Below are 24068 nucleotides of genomic sequence, written 5' to 3'. Positions count from 1 at the left end.
ACGTTATAGCAGAGGAGTGTTTTGGGGAATATTTATTGTTATCCTTATCTAATGTTGTTTTTCTTCATTCGTGCCCTCTTCGTTTCTAGGTAACGGATGGGTCAGTGATTGCTCTAGTACCGAAGCAGAATTCGGCATACAACATCTCTAACTCCTCCACTTTCACCAAATCTCTCAGTAGATACGGTAAGATTTGGGAGTTTTTTTTAAATATTAGGTCTTTTTATGTCTGATGTATTGCATGGAGAAGTTGTTCCAAAAACTTTTCACAAATTCAGTAAAAAATCCTAAACATTGTTTACAAAGATTCTGTGAAATGTAAGTGAAGAGCTGTATTTTAGTCATTGATGCAGGCAAGGATGATCCCAGGAGCTCAGGTGATTTCCAAGGCTGTCATATCTAGGATTTCTTTTATTTAAATTATTTTGCTGAGAACTTCTTTGTTGGGAAAAATATTTCGTTAAACCAGAGACTGACACTCCTGCTCTTCCCACAATTTTAAAGTCGTTCCGATTATGTCTCAGAATGACAGGCATTAAATTCAGCACCTAATTTTGCTACAGCATAAAAAACGCTGTCTAACCGGGAGACACATGCTGTTTTTACAACTGACAAAGCCCTGTTCCTTTTTTGCAAATTTCAGGTGTCAGATTTTTTTTCTGATCAAATTGAGGTAGCTATAGCAACAGTGATACTACCACATGACTTAAATGAATGGTAGCTTTATGGTAACAATTCTTTTATAATGTAAGGTAGATAAATTTAATTTAACTTCATGAATACTTGGACATCAATGGCATTGAATTATTTATGGTGTTCTTGAAGAAACAGAGGCAGATGCCCAATTTCCATTTGATGAAAATGTAGAAATGATGGCAGTATACAATTTGCCAACACCAGGCGGCAAAATGCCATGTACTGTACCTCTACTGTATCTCTGCATTGTCAAAGAAAACAGCTTAGTTTAACTCTGTTCACAGGGTATTATGTCTCATATAAGGCCATTTGTTGCTAATGATTTTTCTGCAGTGAGCTCTCTACCTTTGCATGCTGAACTGTGCAGGTGAGGATGAGATTGCAATTGATTTTCAAATGTGTAATAAAACTGTAGGGGCATTGTATTGTGTGTGAAGATTAGCTTTGGATTTAGAACTCACAGTGTTATCTAATGAACAACTGAAGCTGATTCTCTGCAGTTCATCATTCTCAATAACCAGACAGGAGAGATTGAAGCTGTTTTTTTAAACAGCTCTTATAATATATTGGCATGTTTGTAGTACTGGGTAGTGTAATACAAGATGTTTTTGATCTGCTGTGAGAGAAAAGAGGAAAGAGCTATGATCTTCAGATTGTATTTATTGAAACTAGACACAATGGACATTTGTGTCTTTAATAATTAAAAAATGTAGTTTGTGACTCATTAGGGCAGGATTACTTCGGAACTATCACTTTAAATGAAGCTTTGGTGCTATCACCTTAAAGCCCTAGAGTCCGCACTCAAGACGTTTGTTTGCAGTTTGTGTGCTCTGTGTTCATGGGTTTTTTTCTGTGTGTCCTGGTTTCATTGCACCTCCCATCCACATACAAGCTGTCTAGATTTCTTTGGCTTTTCTAAATTGTCCCATTTTCTGTGGTCTTCCAGTGGACCTACTGTGTGCCCTCTGCTTTAGGTTAAAAACAATGGGCCAGTGGCTTTTTCTAGTTAACCTCAATGGACTTGAGGTCTTTGTTAGAACATAACGTATTTAGTCTGTACAGTATGTATATATTTTAAACGGTAGTATGACACTGCTGTCACAGAAAAGAAAAAGGCTTCAGAAAAGCTTTGAATGTCCTGTGATTAAATTCATTAGGTTAATACCTTACTACTCTATACTCTAATTGTACAAAGCCCTTTTACATTCATGAAGAAATAGTTGCCTTTGAATTTGGGCAGATTTTAATTTTTTTTTTCTGTCTGGGTCGCAGAAAGCATGCTTCGCACAGCCAGCAGCCCAGACAGTCTGCGGTCACGTACGCCTATGATCACCCCTGATCTGGAGAGCGGCACCAAGCTTTGGCACTTGGTGAAAAACCATGACCACTCAGACCAGCGGGAGGGGGACCGTGGCAGCAAGATGGTCTCCGAGATTTACTTGACACGGCTGCTAGCCACTAAGGTAAGGGAATTGGGGCTTTGTTGAATGACCTGCTTCACCCAAAGAAACTTGGTATCTCAGCATCTTGACTTCTGCTTCATCCATTAGAGCTCTTAAGTTGTTAAAAAAAAACACACACTTCCAAATTTGTTGTTTAGAAAAAGCTGCCAGTTTTGTTTCATTGAATGGATGAAGATTTTCCAAAATGAGATTTGGATGTTTGTTTAAAGAAAATAGTGTGGTTACGTGGTAGGTGGTTTTACCTGAAGTGATTCATAGAGACTAGAGGCAGACCATGAATTATCTGCTGCTTCTGTCACGGGGAAAAAAAAAAAACCTCTTTTGTTTTATTGTCTGAAGGACAGAGCACAAGGAGCCTTGTTAACTTTCTCGAGTTGGCAGAAACAGAGTTTGAGCTGAGAACTTTCTTGCACCACTTTTCTTTACTTTTTTAGATTATTAGTAGTAGTTTATTTAAATGTAATATTTTCATTAGTTGCCTAGTTGTAGAATTATCACTGCAGCTGGTATGGTGCCTTTAAGAGCTACATCTATTACATTTGCAGAATATCTTTATCCAATTCTTCCTGAGAAAATAAGGAACATCACAGTTGATTGCTTGCGCTTGATTGTTTTGGTCCTAATTGTACAAAAAAAAGAAATTGAAATTAGATGGTGTTAGGGGACTCTTGGGCAGTCAATTTATTTTTGCAAGGAAAAAAAAGAGAAGACAGGTAATGTATTCTAAATTGTGTGTTTTTTGAAGACTGCGTGCCAGCAGACCAGTGGGACCTGAATACAAGCCAGAAACAGCCTGTTTGGCTCCAAGTCAACCAGACTGTCCCTCTGCATTAATCTGAATAAGCAATTTAGAAATTAATATACCTTTTTGAGAGAATATTGTATGAGTAATGTTATGTTTTTTTCAACGTGAAGTAGATTTGTTGACAAAGCAGAAATCAAATTCAAGTCACTCAGGAATACCCCCTACACCACCCCCATCCATAGATCTGTGTCTGTACTTTCTCCTTGCACTGATTGATGTTGTGATTTCAGGCTGTTTTCTTACTTTTAAGCTAAGTCTGACCCTGGGAGTAAGCCCAAATCAATGCCCTGTGACACAAATTAAACACCATTGTTTGTAACAACCTTTATGAAGTGCTGATATAATATGCTCATCGATAAAGGTCTATTGTTCTTTTATGTCTGGCAAGGGAATGGTATTAAGTCAGTAGGTTGGTAATGTGCTCTGGGTCGTTTATTACTCTGGAATGGGTAATTTGCATTATTGGCCTCTGAGCTCGGCTAGATAATTTGCAAAAGCTAAGCACCTAGATATTCTACTTGCTCTTACTTTTTCTGCTGTTGGGACAACAAAGTGCAAGTGTGGATTTTGTGGGTCGTTATTGTTGGGATGTAATACTGCCAATTAATCCATCGTGTTCAAGACCACCTTTTTTTCTGCAGGATCACCATTTAAATTTTTTTCTAAGGGGGCACTTCCAAGTCCTGGAATTGTAGTCTAACTTACCTTCATTTTAGCTGAATTGTTGATTTGCTTTCTTAAGCACATTATTAGACTAAATGTGCTCATTTGAGCTTTTGGGTTGTTTTCAACACGTTATCAACTTGACACCTGCATTTCTTTAGTCCATCTGTTCTCCTAACTCTGCTTGTCTTGGGCATGTTGTTTCAGGGTACATTACAGAAATTCGTTGATGATCTCTTTGAGACGATATTCAGCACTGCCCACCGTGGCAGCGCCCTTCCCCTTGCTATCAAGTATATGTTCGACTTCTTGGACGAGCAGGCCGACAAGCATCAAATCAGCGATTCAGATGTGAGGCACACCTGGAAGAGTAACTGGTAAGCATTTGGCTTCAACGTTTCCATTGGCACGTTCTCCCATTGGGGCTAATGTGCATTACAATAATAATGCTTTTTAACCCCTATCCCCCAAGTTAAATTACTGTATCTTCTCCTGCAGAATATACCACAGGTGTAAGATTAGCAGCATGCAACTTTCATGGCCATTGTAGTCATTGGAAGGGTTTAGTTTCCTTGTCAGCAGCATTCTGAAATGAAGAAGTACTGTCTTGTTGTACTGGAAGTGGGAGAATGCAGGAATCTGTAAATTTAGTAGCATTGACTGTGGCCACAGCACCTTAGATCGACAAACAAGATTCAGAAGATAAGGCCTCAGTCTACACCACACAAACGGGGGAGTACTGAGTGCTGCGCTGAAGTATGTTGCACGTTTACTGTTGCTTAAAAATTGACTCGGAAATCAAAATTTGTTTTGATGTCTCTGATTGTGTTTTAAGCGGGACAGAGTTGAAGATTAATATTGTTTTGGATATTTTATATATCTATTTGTTTTGCCTGTTTTGTCCTTCCAGCCTACCTCTGCGTTTCTGGGTAAACGTGATAAAGAATCCCCAGTTTGTCTTTGATATCCACAAGAACAGTATTACAGATGCCTGCCTCTCTGTGGTGGCTCAAACATTCATGGACTCCTGTTCCACATCAGAGCACAAATTAGGCAAGGACTCTCCTTCCAACAAGCTGCTGTATGCAAAAGACATTCCAAACTACAAAAATTGGGTGGAAAGGTATGTATGCCTTTTGCTGCATTTCTTAGTCAGTCCATCAATCTTCATTACATGGAGCGTTTTTTTATGGTGCACACAATCTGAAAGCCCAGTGCAGCATTTTGTGCATCTTTCGTGCATCAGGTGCCTGACTCTTGATTTCTTTCCACTTTTCACAGTTTCGACTCAGAAAAGCAGGTGCTACTCTACTCTACCGCTTGATGTTATTACAGCAGGGTTTTATTAAATTAAAGCACGTGACAAATGTTTTAGTCATATAAATGTACAATAAAAATAAATTTGTGTAAAGTTCTCTGTGTCAATTGGCTGCAACAGTTTGAGTGATTGATGCCCACAATTCAATGTCAGCATGCATGGAGCTGAGTTTTGACTCTCATGAGTTTTAGTGTTCTTGAATCTCCTGTCTATCTCACATCATGTGCTGCTGGAACAGAAAGGCCTTTAGTTATGTACACCACTATCCAGGGTGCTGGCTGCTACTAATGCACAGTTTGGAGAAAGGTGCTCATTTTGCAACTGTGCGTGATGTTGAACTAACATCATTTTAAGTGACCTTGAAGATGTACACATTGAGCTGCTGCTGTCTCATTTGTGTCATATGAACAAGAACTGGTTTCAGACTTAAAATGTACAGTAAGAACATCAGGATGAGAAAAATGTAGAATTGCTGCCATGTAACTTGAACAATTACAGCAATATATGGAATATGTTTTACACTATATGATACACTGTATGACCCTGCCATTTGCTCTTTAAGACTGGTCAAGAATCTATTCCTGCTTTAAGTCTTATCACTGCAATGTCACAGAAAGCTGTTACCACAGTACCAGCACCTGACAAAGATGTACTGTAATAAAGTCTGCTTTCCCAATGTTTAAAGGAATGCGCCATTCAATAATATTTCCATTTGGTCAGTTCCTCTGTACAAATGACTCATCCAGATATACTTCCCCTATATCAAACCTAGACTTGCTTAATCAGTTTCCATAAATGATAATCTGAGTTCTTTCATCAAAAAAAAATATTTTTGATTATTAGATTGAGGTAAGCTGTAAATGACCATAATTGAAATTGGGAACTCAGTAGAAATTGCCTTTTCTCTTCTGAGGTGAGAGGGGCGGGTGTCTGTTTTGTGTGCTTTTGGGTTAAATCTGCTCTGCAGCATGGAGGGGGTTAGTAATTGGGATTGCCATTCTTTGTCTGCAGAAAACAAGCCAAGCAGAGAGGGAAGGTCTGATATATGTCATCTCTAGTGAGAATTCGCATGCTGTTGATTATCGAATGACTCAGAGCTGCAAAAGTGCTGCCAACAGACAAATATTAGGCTACTTCACCTGTGGAAGTGCATTTGCTAATAAGTCAGGACATACAAATGCAGTATTTGTTGGAACAAATGAATCTATTCATATTGCAAGGATAATATGAGTTATAATTATTTATATCATTTTTCACTGATATATCAATTATAATAATTAATCATTCTTTTTCAAAACATATGTACAGTAGAAGTGGTAGGAAAAATGTTAACTCCCTGTGGTTTTGTAAAGAAAGGTACAGTATAGGGGGACTGTTTAAATCCAAACAATGGTACCTTAATGAAAATGTGGTCTCTTGCTGTCTCTGATACAAGCCCTCTTTCCCTCTTCCCTCTCAATCTCTTTACAGGTACTACTCGGATATCTCTAGAATGCCAGCAATCAGTGACCAGGATATGAGCGCGTACCTGGCTGAACAATCACGGCTTCATCTGAGCCAGTTCAATAGCATGAGCGCGCTGCATGAGATCTACTCCTACATTGTCAAGTACAAAGATGAAGTGAGTCGGTTCTGTAAAGTGCGGCCTGCACTCCCAGCTCCACTGCAAGATCGCTTTCATTTCCAGCATTCCATCTGGTTTGCCCAGTTTCCTTGCCTGTAAAAGGTTTAAGAAATCCCCTGCCCCTGACAAGCCAAGAATCATTCATCCATTCTTTGGCTTAGTTCTTTTTCCTTATTTGCTTTTTGATTATGTCTGACACTTTGGTGCAAGCGGCCATGTTTTTTTCTGCAATTTCCAGCCAAAGGTTCTCTTGACACACTTTCTAAAGCCCAAGTAGTTGGGCTCTGAACAATCATGTTATTTATCCACACATGTTGCAACAACTGTGCAAGTGTTATACAGATACATATTATACAAATTTGCTTTTCGCTGTTTTGTGTCCTGATACGTTTTTAATCTCATGGTCAGTGTGACATTTTTCAGATATCACAAATATTCAGTTCAGCAAGGTTGTAATGGAACTCGACAACAGCTCTAGTGGTTTGGGATACAGCAGCGATAGGCTGGGGAAAAAAAGGATTGAATCTGGACCTTTTAGTGATATCGCACAGCTTTGAGAAAACACCACTATATAGGAAATGACAAAACATCTTTAAAGCCAGTTTGTGAATTCAAGGGACCAATGAAAAGAACGTTTGCAGGGATGTGACCCAATGCAACATGTGGTAATGAGGTATTTTTCAGAAACCAGAAACTTTTAAAAAGAGTGTTGTATTGAAAGGAGTGGAATGAGAAATGGCAAGATAAGTTGGATATTAAATAAACCATAATCCATTCATCTTCTAACCTCTTTATCCAATGCAGTGTTTGGGGGAGCCAGAGCCTATACTGGCAAGGAGTGAGCACAAGGCTGATACACCCTGGACAGGACGGCAGTCCATTACAGGGCGCACACAGACACAAACACACACTCACACCAGGGTTAATTTTCCCAGAAACCAGTTAACCTACCAGTATGTCTTTGTACTATAGCAGGAAACCAGAGCATCTGGGAAAAACCTTCACACACATGGGAAAGACATACAAACTGCAGGCAGATAACACCCCAAGGTCCGGAATAAACCCAGGGCCCCAGCACTGAAAAGCTGCACTCGCCACCGTACCACCATGCCAACCTAAATAAATCACCTTCGTTAAATTAGATGTGATGTAACACTGTAAGTCACAAAGATTGCATGGTGGTTAATTGTAGGAAAACCACATAACAAAGGACTGTGTAGCCATTAAGTCAGTGCTTTGCATCCGTTAGAAGCATTAAGACCTTTGAGTGTTCTTGTCAACTTTGCTTAAGTATTACTTTGGATAGTTTTTTTGGTTCCCTATTGCAATCTGAAAGGGAGCTCATGACTGAAACAATAAGCTATATTTTGTGGGCAGCATCTACCGTATAAACGACCTTTACAGTTTAGCTCCATCTTGAAACCTATTTAGGGACCAGTGGAACAGGATTTATTTCATTACTCCTGAGGTACAGCGATCCTGGGAGATAATTTCCCTCTGCGGGCAGAAAGATGGTCCAGGAAACTACATGTTCTAGATCCCAGCCTGACACAGACTAAAAGCCTGGCAGCTGGTAGAGTCAGCTGATAAGAAGAGGCTCTCATTTGGACTGAGTGCATGTGTAATCATTTTTTATGATGTGTGTTTCCTTGCTTTTAGGCAGAGTTGAACTCTTGAACAATCCTTTGTCAAATTCCACATTAGCCTCTTCTTTCTCTCCCTAGCTAGCACTCTCTCTCACTCTTTTGCTATCTCTAGTTATGTCTTACACTGAATCTTTTTTTTTCTCTATCCCTGTTCTCCTGTAGTTGTTCTTGTTAATGCATCACAGCTGCCTCCATTTACTGGGTACCATTCATTATATGTAATTACTGAGATGCAGCACAACCCTCACTCACAGAATTTTCAAAAAAAGGAATGATTATTCCATTATGCTGTTCTATAGTACAGGATCAGTGCTTCTGAATGGAAGCTGTAATTTATTCCCATTTAGATAGCCATATCTTGGTAATCGCTGCCTCCTTGATGCACACTGTGCTTCTTCCTCATGTCGCCTGTTATGTCATTGGCAGGGCGCCTTTTCTTCTCATTGCTGAACGAATACTGCCATTTTCTGGCTCATTAGTAATGCATAAAGAAGACAGAGATCTCCCTTGCTCCCACATTGCAGAGTGTTGTTTTAATAGTTGCCGTATTAGCTACTAAATATTTTTTTTTGCTGTAGCCAAATTGCGTACAATAAGGTGATAGCTCAGGGAGTTTCTTTGTTATACTGCCCCAACCAAAATAAAAGAGAGCCTTGCAATTAATAATGGAAAATGTTGCTCATTATGAATTGTTATAAATTAGTCATTCTTGGTTTTTTTTTGTTGCTTTTTTCATCTGAAGACATTAGACACATGTTTCTGATTGGGGATCATTTTGCATGCTGAGAATTGGGCTTATTGCTTTGAGAATAGGCATGTGGAACATCAGTCAGATAAATCATTTTGTTTTCACAAAGCCAAATTTTGTCCTGGGTGAGTCCCTCGGTCTGCGCTTTAAAATCGATTTTTTTTTCTACCTTCACAATCCAAGTGAAAAATGGATTTTTCTCAGTTTATTAGCAACACACTCGTTCCGCTTGTTGCTTGTGCATGCATTGACACAGCAGGCTTTTGCTTCTAGGTCATCAGGTCTCGGTAATGGCTGGAGCAGGCAGGACCTGCGCAAGCCACTGGCCGCCCCTGTTGAGAGGCCAGGAGGTTATAGTAGATTTCATCCTTGACGAGAGATAGGCAGCTAAGGTCCCAGCTGTCTCTCTCTCTCTCACACATATGCACCGATTGACCCAGGAGTCTTGTCTCTAGCTTTTTTTCAGTATGCAGTAGACCGGAAGCTAAAAAACAATTGCTTGGAGGGATCATACGGTCTTGCATCTTTCATTCCATCACTTGCTGTTTCTTCTATGTCTATGCCTTTTAGCAAGGCTTTGAAATAATTTGGTAGCTTGATTTAACTTGTATTTTAGACTCTAAAGATAATATATATGATCAACTGAGCCAAGAATAACATGATAAATAAATTTATAGCTTAAGTAGGAATGATGTCAAGAAGCCCCTGCAGATATCAAGGAGTTGTTTGACTAGCTAACCTGTTCATGCAGTGCAGAGCAGTTGTTCTAATCTCATTCTGCCAAAAACCTACATTTTTTTTTACACAAAAAAACAATTTGTGCTTTCCATGTCCCTGTCTGCTTTTTTGTTATGTATTGCTGTTTAAGATACAGACTTGGTGCCAAATGAATTTTGAGTCTTATGTATCAATGTATACTATTAATAATGCTTCATCAGAAGAAAGACATTGCCAGACTTTTATGCTCACAAACTCAAGTTTTAGAAAGACCCCAGAATGCTTGGTTAAAAACAATGGGCAGATTAACTGTGGATTTGTAACTTGCAGCTTTTAAATAGCTTTCCCTTCTCTTTATTTTCATTTTATTTCGTAAGCCACTAAAAGTTTTATTAATTATGTCTTAAAGCATTTCACACTCCCTTTAATGAATAAAGGGTCCCCATTTGAGAGCCCTGCTTCACGTCTGAGTACATTATTGCTATTTAATGACTCTGAGCAAGCTTTGGAAGACAGGCTGAGAATGAATTTTTTTGCGATTCAAGCTGCTGTCCTGTTGCATGCAGCAGGCAGAACCATTGATCGAATGCCTCTAGACAGAGGAGTGGAGTTGTCTCTTCACTGCTCTTCCCTGCTAATGGAGTGCCAGGGCTTTCTAATCTTATAATTAATAAAATGGTTTATAAAAATTTGCTTTTATAACCCCACACTCTCTTCTCCACATCACTACCCCCACCCAGGCATAATGCACTTATTTCCTGTGGGCCATTAGGACACTTAATTGGAGGCTCTCCTCATCGCTCTGAGAGATTGGCTCTTTAAGACTGCAGTTATGACAGTGATGGAGCAGTTGGACATGAAACACTCATTGTCAGATCCCCAGAGCATTCTTTCTGTCACATTACAGAAGACGTCTTTTCCTCTTACACTTCTGACAAACCCCACACATTTGTTCTTTACATTGTAAAGACTCGAGTGCTCTGTGTGCTATATTTAAGTAAAGGCTTGCTTTTCTAATGCTGTTACGTCACTAAAAACAGTATATGGAAGCCCTACATTGGATAGTATTCTTTGTTACAGTATTTGCAGGGTGCAAGTGTTTTAGATGTAGATTTGTTCTTACCTTTCTTCGTCATCTCCCTTTTCTCTTTGTCAGATCTTGTCTGCTTTAGAAAAAGATGAACAAGCCAGGAGACAGAGACTGAGGAGTAAGCTGGAGCAAGTCATCGACACCATGGCTATCGCCAGCTGAAAACTCTGTCCGTGGCCCGTGGAAGAGTCTTGCTGAACACAAACTTAATAACTGAGAGAACTAAAGCAGTGCACAGTGGATCCTGCAGGACTGGGCATGTGTAGCCTGTCTCAATTAAAAGCATTTAAAGTGTTTTTTTTTTGTTTTTCTAAAGATGCTATCTTTTCATGGACCCAATTAATAACTGAGCTGAGAAGAAAAATGCAACTGAGACAAGGCACCTTTATGGATTTGGAGATGGTTTCTGGTCACTCTCTGTCACAAAATGAAGCCTGAATGGGACTTAAACCTCAAGGACTTTTTTTGTTGTTGTTGGTTTTCTTTTTTTTAAAATATACTTGACTGCCCATTATCTCTGGCCTCCTGCCACTAGTGTTACTGCTAAATTTGCACAATTTACAGGAATTAAAATACAAAATATAATTTGAGTTTTTAAAGTAAAAAATAAATAAAAGTTGAAACTGTTTCCATTTTAACAGAAAAAGGAAATTATTATTGAAATAGTTCTGTTATGAAATGAGTTCCATGCGCTTTGATATTTCTGACAAAAACAAAGAAAAACTTGTCCTGTGCCATGTTTTATTTGAATGTTGTTTAGTGCAAACACATTTTGTTAGATTAAAAAATGTGCTATAATTTAAATGTAAACATGCTTAGTGACTGAAGTTACAGTAGAAAAAGTCAGAAGCAAAAAATGAAAGCAGAAAGATTTAAACTATTAAGACTGTCTTTTTGAGCAAAAAGGTAGAACTTGTACTTTGAAAATAAGAAGTACTGTATATTTTTATTTGCAACTCTTTCCTCATTACATGTGATTTCTCAAAAGAGCTATAAGGAACTGCAGGTTCTGTGGCATTTAATTTCTCTCCAGATTAAACCCACTAGCATTCTTGAAACACATTATCAAGAATGGTTTAGAAAAGACATCTGAAAACCTTCTTAAAAATACAAAGCATTCATCCTTCTGGCTGAGCCCTGAGCATTTTAATCATGCTGGTAGGTTGAATGCTGTTTTAAAATTGTTTTTGTAAAATTGTCTTTAAATCCTATAACGCACATTTCCAATTGCACAATTATTCCTAAATGAAGTATATTGAAGACAGACGGAAGAGAAGGTGATGCATAGAGAACCTGTATTTGGTGTGAAAAGCTCTACAGATATCAGTCCTTTTTGAGGTGTTCAAGAATAACATCATTTGAATGACGGCCGTAGCTGTTTTGGATAATATGGATATTTAAGTTTGGATGTCTCCGTACTTCCCAAATTCTCTTGTCTTAAGATCTGCCAATAGAATTAAACACTGTATTTAGACTTTAACAGCTTTTTAAAAAAACAACAGAGTAATGAGGTCGCCGAAGGCATTTAGCTTATGCTCAACAAAGGGGAAAGACCCCAAAGGATCAGGCTTTCTCCAAATATTATTATGCAGATCAGGGTGCAGAGAGTTAGTCATAAGTATTAAAGAGATTGTGATTGCAAGCTGAATGATCTGAGAAAGGGTTAGCTTTGAGGGGAGAAAAAAGAGCCTGGTATTTATCAGCTCATTAGCAGACCAAAGCTAAATAATCCCTTTAGCCCATGGCCTACATAAATGGAAAACTGTTGTTGTTATGTGTATAGGCTTTTTAAAGAAGATCTTGAAAGTTTGATGTTGTGGTAAGAAATGTATAAATTGTTTTCTTCTTGCCTAAATTAGGCTGTGGTCAGTAGTGGTCAAAGTATATATTTTTTTGCTTGTTTTTCTGACAGTGAAGCTGTTATTTTCCCCTTTTTTCCTGTAATACAGACCTGTCACAGTAGCCAGTTCCTCAAAGATCATGGAAAAGGTCTTGGTTACCTTGCTTTAGTGGAATGTATGGTATAATTCTTTATATTTTTAAATCTCTACATTTCACAAAGAATGGAATGAAATGAAGACATGAAAATCTCAAGTATAACAAAGAGCTCAGCTTTGTGTGACAAAAGGTTTTAATTGCTGCTTAAATATGTGCTTATTTACAGGGTGAAGTGTTGTTTTTTTATTTTGGAAGATGAAGGTTTTGGCTGTGCGAGTTTAAATTTGATAGCATTGTGACAGAGTCACAGCTTTCTGTGTATATTGTGAGAACCATTCAGTTTCCTGGCAGACACCCTAGTGTAACCTATAGATGTCCATCCTAGATTGGTGATGAGAAAGGTTGCTAAACTCTGGAAACCTGCCATGCTGTGATTTTTAGGTCAATCACCCAGTGTGAGTAACTTACACAAACAATAACTGTAAACTTTGAAAACCCTTATATCTGTCTGCTTATCGCATGCTTTCAATACTTTTTAGTTTGCCCACGGTTTTCTGTCTCAGAAACTATTAGGGGAGCTGGTTTCCATTCCATGTGTTTTTTATTTTCACTGTTACAGTGTTGTTGGAGCAAAACTCTGTTTTTCAACAAGGCTATTCCAGTTTTGGACATTTTTATAAATCAACCCCCACCCCCAGGTTTAGCATTCTATAGTAATTTTTTGGACCAATCATCTGTCTCTTGACTGCAACTTCAACAGGGTTACTTTTAAAAGTGCTAAGCATCATTCTTTTTTTGGAGCTGCTGAATGTGTGCCATATATCTGCTGGTGATAGACTTCTGCACATTAAGAAGAGAACACACACCTGAGGCACCAACCCACTGTTTGCAGTGGTCAGAGTTAAGAAGAAAAGTTGTTCTTTCACATTGGGTTGATCTTGATAGCAGACCATCTCTAGAGTCAGGTGGTCTGGTAATCATAGTTGTTACTGCCCACAGTGGTTAGGGTATGGTATTTGGGGAGGGTGTACAGGTATCACATTTAGAGCATCGATATTTTCAGATTTAGTTAGCCTATATAGCCATCTTTATATATCTAAACATAAAGTTTGGATCATCTGTTTTTAATATTTGTCTTTAAAGACATTTTTCTTCTGTTAATTGGAAGAAAGATGATTTGTCTATCATCCATGCAGTATTATGTAGTTTAACACTCCATAAGGTTTCACTTGCCTGAACCCTAGACATCCTCTTGGAACTTGCTCCAGATTTACAATGCCTTCAGAACCCGATTTTGTTTCCTAGATGAAAGTGACCTAGTGTTTCGTTGTTTGTTTTTGAGATAAGTATGAGATACACCTTTTCCATACCTTCCACCCTTATCTGCCTGCTAAATGCAGCTGACAGAAAGCTCAGTAGCAGTAAAAGTCCAGTTCTTAATGTGTAGTAAATCTACTATAGGAAGCATACAATGTTTTTATAGCACTAAAAAAAGATAAATATAAGAACTCGTTTCAGCAGCGATGATAACATTTGATTTTTCTTTGTTAAATATGATCATCTTTGCACTGTGGCTTTCTTTATCTAATTCTCTTCTATAAATGTTGTATGCTTACTACAGTGATTCTGATTAATTCATATGAGCATACGATTAGTTGTACTTTAAAAGAAGTGTTTCTGGGTTTACTTCAATATGTAGCAGCCTATCACTATGCAGGATAGTCGTTGAAGATTGTAAATCCGCTGGTTACATTGAAATGTTCAAAGTCTCAGGAGTTTTTTTTTAAGTTTTTCCTGGTTTGTTTTCAGGGGCTGGGGAGAGGGAGCAGGGGGTTTGGGGAAGGGGGGTGGGGCCTATTGATTTTTGCATGTCTGCTCTAGATTGTAGATTGCGTTCCTTTTACAAATGGAACTGTTCAGGCAGTAGGCCTGATGTTTTGTTTGTTGTTTAGTTTTTTATTTACTTTGCCACTTCTTGTACAAAATCAAGAGACTTAACTATACAATCCATTTCATTCAATGGTACTACAAATATTATTTTACATCCATAAAGGAACAAAGCTGGTTTGTGATGCTTGCTCTGATAGAGTATCTGAAAGGAAAGGAAGATACTGTTAGATTGACTTGTGAATTCACACACTGAGCATTCGTTTTGCACAGAGTGCCTTGTCAGCTACAAAACATCTTTAGGTTGTTTTTACCTCACATTGGTGCATTTCTCTCCTACCGTACCTTCAGAGAAAAAACTAAATGCTGTTTGGCCAGCCCCGTGAGGCTCATTAATCTGCCTGCTATACTAGAAACAGTTTTCAAACTGTTCTTTTACCCAGAGATTTGTTTCCACATCACTCCATATCACAAAATGTTTTCCAAAGCAGTTTAACAGTGTGTGTCCTTTCTTTTTTTTAAAACAGTGGCAAATTAAAATCAACAGTCCTTTTTAAAATGGGATAAAAAAAATCAAAGGAATTTTAATACTAGAATACTGAGAACTTTTTAAGATTGTTTCAGACTTGAAACAACTGTGACAAGTTGGCTGTTTAACGCTCATTGTGTAAATATTCTGCTATTTCCTATTTTGCAGATTTACTACTTGTAAATAAACACGCATCAAGGAGAGATTAAACATTTTTTTGCTAAATAATGCTAGTCTTTCTTTTGGTTTCTTTTAAAAAACTGTGGTGATACGATTTAATTCTTTGGATTCATTCCTATATTACATTTGGCCAATAATGCTATATCGGTTCCTTTTATTTTATTCCTACTGTACTGTATATTAGGTTTGGCCAAAATATTAGAATTCTTCAACAGAACACTCAAATACTGTAAATGCACAAATAATGAGAGATTTTATATTTTACTGGAATTTGTGTTGAATACAAAATGATTGCATGAGGAATTTAGTGTAGCTGTTGGTTGGCATTGCTGTGTTAATGTGAATAATATTTAACCAGGTTAAAACCCCCATGAGAAATATTTGGTCAAATCTAATGAGGTCATCTAATGTGTAGTTTGTCTGTATAGGAGCACCTGTAAGAAAAATCCCGGAACAAATGGTGGTGCATCTGGCTGGAACACGGAGATAAATGTGCACTTGGTGTACTGTAAAAAAATCTTCAGTATGAGGAAGAACAAGTTGAAAGTGGCAGAACACATACTAGGATGGCTCAGGCTATGGAGTGGAAGCTGTCTTAATATTGGCTATTGCAAAGCTGAAAGTAAAAGCAAGTTTCTGCAAGTTTTTATTCCATCTCAGGTCTTAACAAACTCAGTTTTAATTTAATGGGACTATTTTAACTGCTTCTCCTAGTTTTTCAGGGGCTGTTGCTTTGAAGAGACCTGGACAATCAGCAGATACTGCACATCAGGCTTCCAGGATTTAGGGTCAATCTAAACTGCAAATGACTTTTATAACTGCCACTACATAGTATGTGGCCATATGCTTTCTTAAATATTAATAGTCACATGGTTGCACTGTGTTGTATTAACATTTTTATTCCCAATATTCTGTCCGGAAGAACTAGTGCCTTGGTTTATCATTGTCCAAGATGTGAATCAGATTAACTGTAGTCACAAGTCACAAGGAACACAATATCCAAAGCATTTTTCTTTCAATAATTTTACTGTAAAGTGATGAAAGGAGAGGATCTCCACGCAATTGTATCAAAAACAGCATGAACTAAGACAAGGCAAGACAGACTGAAAACTGTTAATGTAGGAAATATTAATATGTAAAGAAAACATTTTTTCCATGTCATTGTAGTTATTTAAGTGACTGAACAATCGTAATATCAATTGCAATTGGCCAGCAGCCATATCACTCTGCAACTCACAACTGGCAACCCACTGAAGCTCAGCAGGTGTGAACCTGGTCAGTACCTGGATGGGAGACCTCCTGGGAAAAACTAAGGTTGCTGCTGGAAGAGGTGTTAGTGAGGTCAGCAGGGGGTGCTCACCCTGCGGTCCATGTGAGTCTTAATGCCCCAGTATAGTGACGGGGACACCGTCCTTTGGATGAGACGTAAAACCAGGGTCCTGACTCTGTGGTCATAAACTCTCTGCATTTCTCGAAAAGAGTAGGGGTGTAACCCTTGCATCCTGGCCAAATTTCTCATTGGCCCTTACCAATCATGGTAATAAGATCCCCATCTATGAATTGGCTTCATTACTCTGCTCTCCTCCCCATTGATAGCTGATGTGTGGTGAGTGTTCTGGCGCACTATGGCTGCCATCGCATCATCCAGGTGGGGCTGCACACTGGTGGTGGTGGAGGGGAGTCCCCTTTACCTGTAAAGTGCTTTCAGTGGAGTGTCCAGAAAAGCGCTATATAAGTGTAAGCAATTATTATTATTATTATTATTATTATTATTACAATAGAAAAGACTGCACTTCAGAACTCAGAGGTTGTGCCCAGATATTCATGTATAACTCATTTGATGTTCATTTACCATTCATTATATGTGAGCTTTATACCAAGTTATTAATCCTTGTAGGTTAAAATCAGTTTTTAAAATTCTCCATTCATATCTTTCCATTCTACTATACAAGGTAGTTCTAGCAAGACTAAAGAGATTATTTCATGTCTTCCCTTCATCCCTGGATTTTAATTTCTCTGGACCCCTTTTCACATATCTTTGCTAATTTTGTAATGTACCAGCTACAGCTGAACACAACACTCGAGACATGTATTCCCAGAGTCCACTGACACTGGCAAATTAATTCAGCCATCTGTAAAACACGCTTAGGTTAATTCATGTCACGCTCATTTAGCAAAAACTACTCAAACACTTTTTGTGTCAATACAATCAGTAAGCCAAAACATGAAGTGGGCCACTTTCAGATACACGATGATACAGCTGACGTAGAATATGAAAATGTGTCTTAAATATACAGCATATTGATAAATCTGCAGACTGGACTCAGGTGCTTTTGCATAGTAGTGTTGTTCTGTCCATTTAATGTTTTCAATCCAAAGAAGCTGTGTATGGAAAAAAAAGATAATGGAGGTGTTTAACTTGCCAAATCCATGCCATAATGTAGACTGTCAGCAGCACTTTCCTAAACTCAATGAGGCCCGATAAATAGAATGTTATCATTTGTTCCAAGCATAAGAACTTGGGCTAATTTAATTAACATTCCATTGGAGAAAAGCTGAAAATGCATAATGATTGTGGAATCACTGAATCCATAAATGATTCTGTCAGAAACAAATGTTCACTTAGCGTTATGTTATGATGAATTGGAGTGGAAGTAGAAAGCTCTTTTTTCAAGTTTAGCTCTTATAAATTATCTGTCAGCCCAACTAATAAAGCTATGAGGCCTTTTTGTGTTTTAAGAACCAGTTTTTTTCCCCATTTTATTTTCATAAAAGCCCTTTGAAGTTTTTCAGAATTCATTATATCATTGTAGGAGCCAAACCCAAACACCAACAAAAGCATTTAGCATCTGCCTACACTACAGTATGTAACTCCTAAGAACACAAGGAGCAAATTTACAAATGAGTGAAGCCTATTGGCCAGTCCTTCTCATTGGATTACTGGTAGCTGGTTTGAGGATCTCTCCAGCTATTCTGTGCAGGATCTAAAAGAATTGGTTTCAACAATATAGTTGGGTAATTTATTCCAGACCTCTGCAAACCTTTGTATTAAGAAATACTTCCAGACTTCAGTGCTAAATGCACTGCCTCTTAATTTCTGCTTGTGTCCTTGGGTCCATATTTTACCATTTGTCCTAGAATTGCACTTTAGTTTGATTTTGTCAGTGACTCAAATTTTTAAATATTTGAAAGATTACTCATGGTCTGTACTGTTTACAGCAAAGAGAATTGGTTCCTTTCACCTGTATGAAAAACATTGCTTTAAGATGGGGAATTAATCATACTGTATATTGACTCTTTCTACAGCGTCAACATCCTTTTTTTGTAATATGGTGACCAGAACTGGACATTCCATTGTTCTTGGAGACTCATAATTGACTTGGAATGTCTTTGGAGGAAGTACTGCTCCAGACTGGTGCTAAATCATGAGAAGTTCTGTGCACTGTAATTTAAAGTGCACTCATTTGACCTCACTCTTTTGAAATAGGGGATATGAGATTGGGTAGTGCTCAGTTGCAAACAGCCTTGAAATACTGTGAAATTGAGTCTGAGGTACGTATGTAAGATGTTGATAGAGAGTAAAAAACAAATAGGCATGGGGAGATAAATACAGAAACCCATCAACAAAAATCTTTCGATAACCACAAGTAGATGAAGAATTCTGTCAGAATGTAGATTTTACAAGTTTTTATAGCCTGAACACTTGCTGGGTACTGTAGTATATGTCCACATTGTGCATTTTCTGGCTTTTCCACTAGGCTAGGTAGACCAGAGGTTAAGAGTCTGTTGCCAGTTCTGTTTCCAACTTGTTCCTAACATAAACAAGCTATCTTAACTTGTGTCCTTTGAATGAGATATAAAACTTACCACTGTATTGTCAACAATTCTGCATTAGCACCCAATGATTAGTAATCCATTTTTAAATGCTGCTAAAGTAGATGATAATTGTGATCATATTAGTGTATACAAGTCAGTGTCAGATTTTAAAATTATTTACAATTTTTCTTTTTTAGAAAAAGCATGCTTTTTTAAAGAGAAAAGGAAATGCTCTGATCACCATACCCAAATATCTCATTTGGTTTTGCCTGCTCCAAATTACCAGGATGTAATGGCCTGTAAAACTGTTTCCTTCCCTGGAGTTAATCTTATCCATTAGTAACCAACATTGATAACATTACAATTTTTGGAGGGAGTAGTAAAAAGCACCATAAAGAATAAATCAATTTGACAAACTGGTCATCAATTTACTAAAAATAAGTAACACTGTTGCTCTTTGAGAAATGTAAATTGCAATAATATGCACTTAATGTGCATATAACAGTCACATGATTAACTATTTTTAGTCATGCAAGAGTATTAAATTTTTTTATTGAATCAGATCAATAGTATGCTGAGCATAAAAACTCTTACATCTGCAACAAATTCACAGGAAAATTATCATCTTTTTTGTAGCAGGTGTACTGATTTTTTTTTTTACCAGACTCAACACTGGTAAGTTCATTATGGCTGATATTCATCTGTAATTAACATGGAGTGTTAGTAAGAGTCCCAGAAAGTCCCAGTCTAGTAGTTTGTGACCATCATTGGAATCAATATAAACTGTGCAAATTGCAGATTTTGCTTGTCTGTTTCATAGCCTGTGAAAACATTTACCTATTGGTCTCTGGGCCCAAGATGCTACAGATCATCCAAAGTTTATCCCACAAAGTTTTAATGGTGTCAAGTCTAGCAACTTGGCCATAACTGTCAAATAACTGTCAATGTTTTATCTTGCAAGAAAGCTGTTACTCACAAGGACTTGCATCAATTCTGCTTGAATATTGCCTTATCAGGATGAGCTATCAGGCAGGCCTGCAGGTGAGATCCCTAGACCTGATCAATACCGTGCCATGTAGTCAGGTTTGCATCAATGAGTTCTATAGCAACTAGACACTCCTGGACAGACATTCTTGACATTCAACAAGTTAAATCACCTCATTAACTGTGCTCAATCGGTTGTCTCACTAATGAGGTGATTTACTGCTCATGCAAGTAGTCATCTGAGTGTATCACAGTCAATCAGGAACAAGATGTCAGTCAAAAAGCCAAGAATTTATAAATTACATAAATGTAATTCATTAAAGCCATACAAGCATGCTCAATAAATGTACAAGTAGTCACATTAATTGGACTGAAATACAATCCTTTGGACTTTATATAAAACATATTTACTAATAAGCCTATGTATGCATTTTAATGCTAACCTTTCCTTTATATATATAGAATTAATAATGTTGCCCAGGTTTTGCAGGTACAGTGTATATTGAGGTCTGCTTCCATTCAGGCTAGTAATTGCCCAGAATATATCAGTGTAATTATGCAGGTTGCACAGCCACATTTATTTGGATTTATTTCTTTTGGGAACCAAAGGTTGCCTCATTTTGGCAACAGTTTAGAGGCTAGACTATGGAAGTTTTTTTCTCATCTGCCCTTATAAAGATTCATGTCCACTACTGAGTGTATTAGGGTGGGTGGTGTAAGGAATCTGGTGGAGAAGGTTGGAAGTAAGGTGTTCAGCTCTAAGAACTACCTCCATTGTAAGTACTGTATTAGCTTATTAATATAATTACGGTATGTATGTCTTGTGCATTAGTTTTGTATGTAATTTTGTAAGGTAAGACTTTTTTCTTCTCCTACACCAAATTGTTCACAGAAAATCTCTGACCTATGGGGGTGAATTATTACTTAACTTTTATAAACTGCTTGGACTCAAGCTGCTGACAGGACCAAATAAATGTTCAACTATTAGGTAACCTCTCTAACCTCTATTACCCCCATTAGAGGTATGGGAGTCTCCATTTGGCAGAAGATAAATTAAGACCCACTAATTTCTACTCCTTCGTGTCAATGGATGTAAATAAAAATTTGATAACACTTTCATGCATCTTAATTCCACTTTATTCCTATATGGACTTCGCTTTCAGTAGATTTGATTCATTGTTGCTTCTAAGTGGACCAGGAAGAAGGGTGTGTCCTATACATCAGAATCAATCTTTTCTATGTCATTAGCAATGTGTGACTGGAATTCCCAGACAGAGCATAATTGAGCAATACTGTTGGGGAGAGGATGTATAGGCAGAGAGAGACTTTTATTGTCTTTCTAGGAGCTGGAGACGGGTGTCTGCGAAATTGCAGCGTTATCAGTGAGAGCTGTTTTAGTCCTCCATCTGATGTTTAGCATTGCAGTGGCTTTGTAGCGGCAGTGCGAAAAAGACTCACTAGATGATGACAAAGTGCGATGAGTGCAGTTCCTCCTACCCCTGCCAAGATTTGATCCTGTTTGCTCATGGGCACAGAGTGCCATTTCTTAGTGCTTATCCTGGCTACGCTGCAAGTATGGAATTTCTACATGGCGAGAGTTCTAATGATACCAGTACTGGTGATAAATGCAGTTCTATTCTGCTCTTGTCTGCATTCAATGACAGTGGCAAGCGAGCCAAGCTCCACACAGCCTCACTCTCTAAACAGCAGTAAATTCCACTGCACTACAAGTCCTACTCCTTCATTTTGGCAGTGTTTTACATTGTCTAGATTTCTGAACGGGTGATGTTTCTTCTGTTACTCATTCAGTACACCAAGCCCTGCCCTGATACAGATGCACATTAAAAGCATGAATTCTAGCTTTCTCCTGAGCTGGAAAGAGGGTGGGTAAGTGAGTCTACCACGAATACATAGATACATCTCAAATACATTGCTCTCAACTGCAGTGTAATTACAAAATAGGAGAATATAAAGAGAAAAAAAGAAAAAAGAAAAATGAATAAACATTTCTGGAAGACAAAGGTAATTAATTTTAGATGTGAAGATGTGTCCTTGATGTGGCATTCTCTATATTGTATGTGTTATGGTAGAGAAAATGTGCTGAACGTCCTCTACTAAAGAGAAGGCTCCATTTTCACACAATATGTAAGTGATAGAGACAGTCACGTTGACCTTTGGTTAGATATTATAGTGATAAGAGATTTTCTATTAAACATTACTAAGGATTATATACTGGATTATTTCAAGATTAAAATTAGTTTAGCCAGCAATTCACTGGGAGCCAGGTCTTACAATTCATGTAATCTTGGCATATGATGAAATATGATAAGAATCAATACAAAATTGAATATAAAATAAAATGATCTTCTGCACAGCTTAAAGCAAAAGCAAGAGTTATTGGGAGCACTGTTTGAGAGGTAAAAGACTAATAAAGTTAAGTAAATAAATAGTATCTGTTGTATTTCTTAAAATTGTCAAATTAATATACTGTGGCCAGTTTGCAACTATTATGTGCAGTCTGAGAATACATTTTACAGAAAGGTCTAAAACTGCAATACTAATTTTCTCTTTGTCATGTTGCCTAGATCCACATATAGATTCATTAAAAAAGTGTTTATGACAGTATTACTCACATTTCTACAGTAAAGTAAGAGGCAAAAGCTGTTAAAGCACGATTTCTGTTAAATGTAAATTATGCTGCTCAATTAAAATTCCTAAAAAACAGCCTTTAAAGAGTAATTTGTGACAGCCCCTGAAGTTCAAATGAAACTATTACCGATGAGGATGGACAGTAATAGTCAATTGGAATACAGCTCAATAACAGTTAACGTCTAACAAATCTGTTACTACCTTTTACTATAAAGTACTTTACTGTAGGTTACTGCCTCTTAATTATATTGTTTTTGAAGGAAAGCTAGATGCAGGCACTGTTAAATCAATTAGAAGGAAAATGTGGATAAGGCTGAAAAAGTCATCTATGCATCTCCTTCCTTTTTCTCTCTGGGGACAAGTAAGTCAAGTGAACTTGACAGCTTTCTATATGCCCAGTGCAAAATTATTTGCTGGCAGTGAGGGCTGAGCCCTTGTGGAAATAAAATGTCTTTCTGTTTTTATGAATTGGTTGCTACACATCTTAAAGTCTGAGTGGAGAATGAAGAGAGGAATATGACAAGATCTTTTTATCTTAAGTCTGAAATTGACAATTATTTTTCTTTTTGCGCCTTGATTTGGGAATCATCAACGGTTTAATCAACTCATTTCAATACAGCAACCATGTCAACATGTAAGAGATGAAGAAAATATGGCCATCTCCTCTGAAACATGCACCACCAATCCATCTGCTTATTGTAATATTACGGAACCTACAGTGCTACTTGAAGTACCAAAAAGGGGCACATCTCCAAGTGTTAAAGTTAGATAGAAGGACCTCCATTGTACAACAAGCCAAGGAAACTCTGGCCCATCCAACCAAAATGGAACTCAAGCTCTTTGGGATTATAGAAACTGTACCTTTTGTCTACTAGATGATTCTGTATAGAATAGAAAATAATATCAGGAATGATAACTGTATAAACTTTACTCCAAAATGCTTAGAGCTGCTCACCATTTTACACACGCTGCAGCGTCTTATGGAAGTTATCCTTAGAAACACTCCATGCTCAGATGTGCCTGGACAATTCCAGGGTGTGCCATTGTATGGCAAGCTGAAGAAACTGCTACCAAATGGCATCCTGCTGCAGAGATGTTTTTCCTCATGTGTTGTTGGTGTGTGGGGAATCCCAGTCATATTACTTAAGTGGCAGTTTCTAGGCTATAAGGTTCAGAATGAACTTTAAGCTTGTGGAACACAATCAAGTACTTTGTAAGTAGGATCCATTTTGACAGCATTACAGTGGTAGTGTAGGAAAACAAGCTCTCAAGGCCTAAGAATAATTGTGAGACTTTATGTACTGAGCTCTGAATA

The 24068-nt window shown here is 37.7% G+C and overlaps 1 protein-coding gene across 2 annotated transcripts in view; it reads left to right on the top strand.

Annotated features, from left to right (window-relative positions):
* plxna1a (plexin A1a) overlaps positions 1-11502 on the top strand; it is a 273955-nt gene extending 262453 nt beyond the window's left edge. For both annotated transcript variants that reach the window (XM_088916177.1, XM_088916178.1), the window contains exons 27-32: positions 90-186; positions 1969-2159; positions 3835-4004; positions 4538-4750; positions 6416-6566; positions 10837-11502. In XM_088916177.1, coding sequence (XP_088772303.1) covers positions 90-186; positions 1969-2159; positions 3835-4004; positions 4538-4750; positions 6416-6566; positions 10837-10932 — 918 coding nt within the window. In that variant the 3' untranslated portion in view covers positions 10933-11502. The remainder of the gene's footprint in view (positions 1-89; positions 187-1968; positions 2160-3834; positions 4005-4537; positions 4751-6415; positions 6567-10836) is intronic.
* The last annotated feature ends 12566 nt before the right edge of the window (positions 11503-24068 follow it).

This window comes from Atractosteus spatula, chromosome 5 (genome assembly GCF_055471065.1).
Source record: "Atractosteus spatula isolate fAtrSpa1 chromosome 5, fAtrSpa1.hap1, whole genome shotgun sequence".
NCBI lineage: Eukaryota > Metazoa > Chordata > Actinopteri > Semionotiformes > Lepisosteidae > Atractosteus > Atractosteus spatula.
The sequence above is the reverse complement of the archived record's forward strand: the minus strand, read 5'-3'. Positions and strand labels throughout refer to the sequence as shown.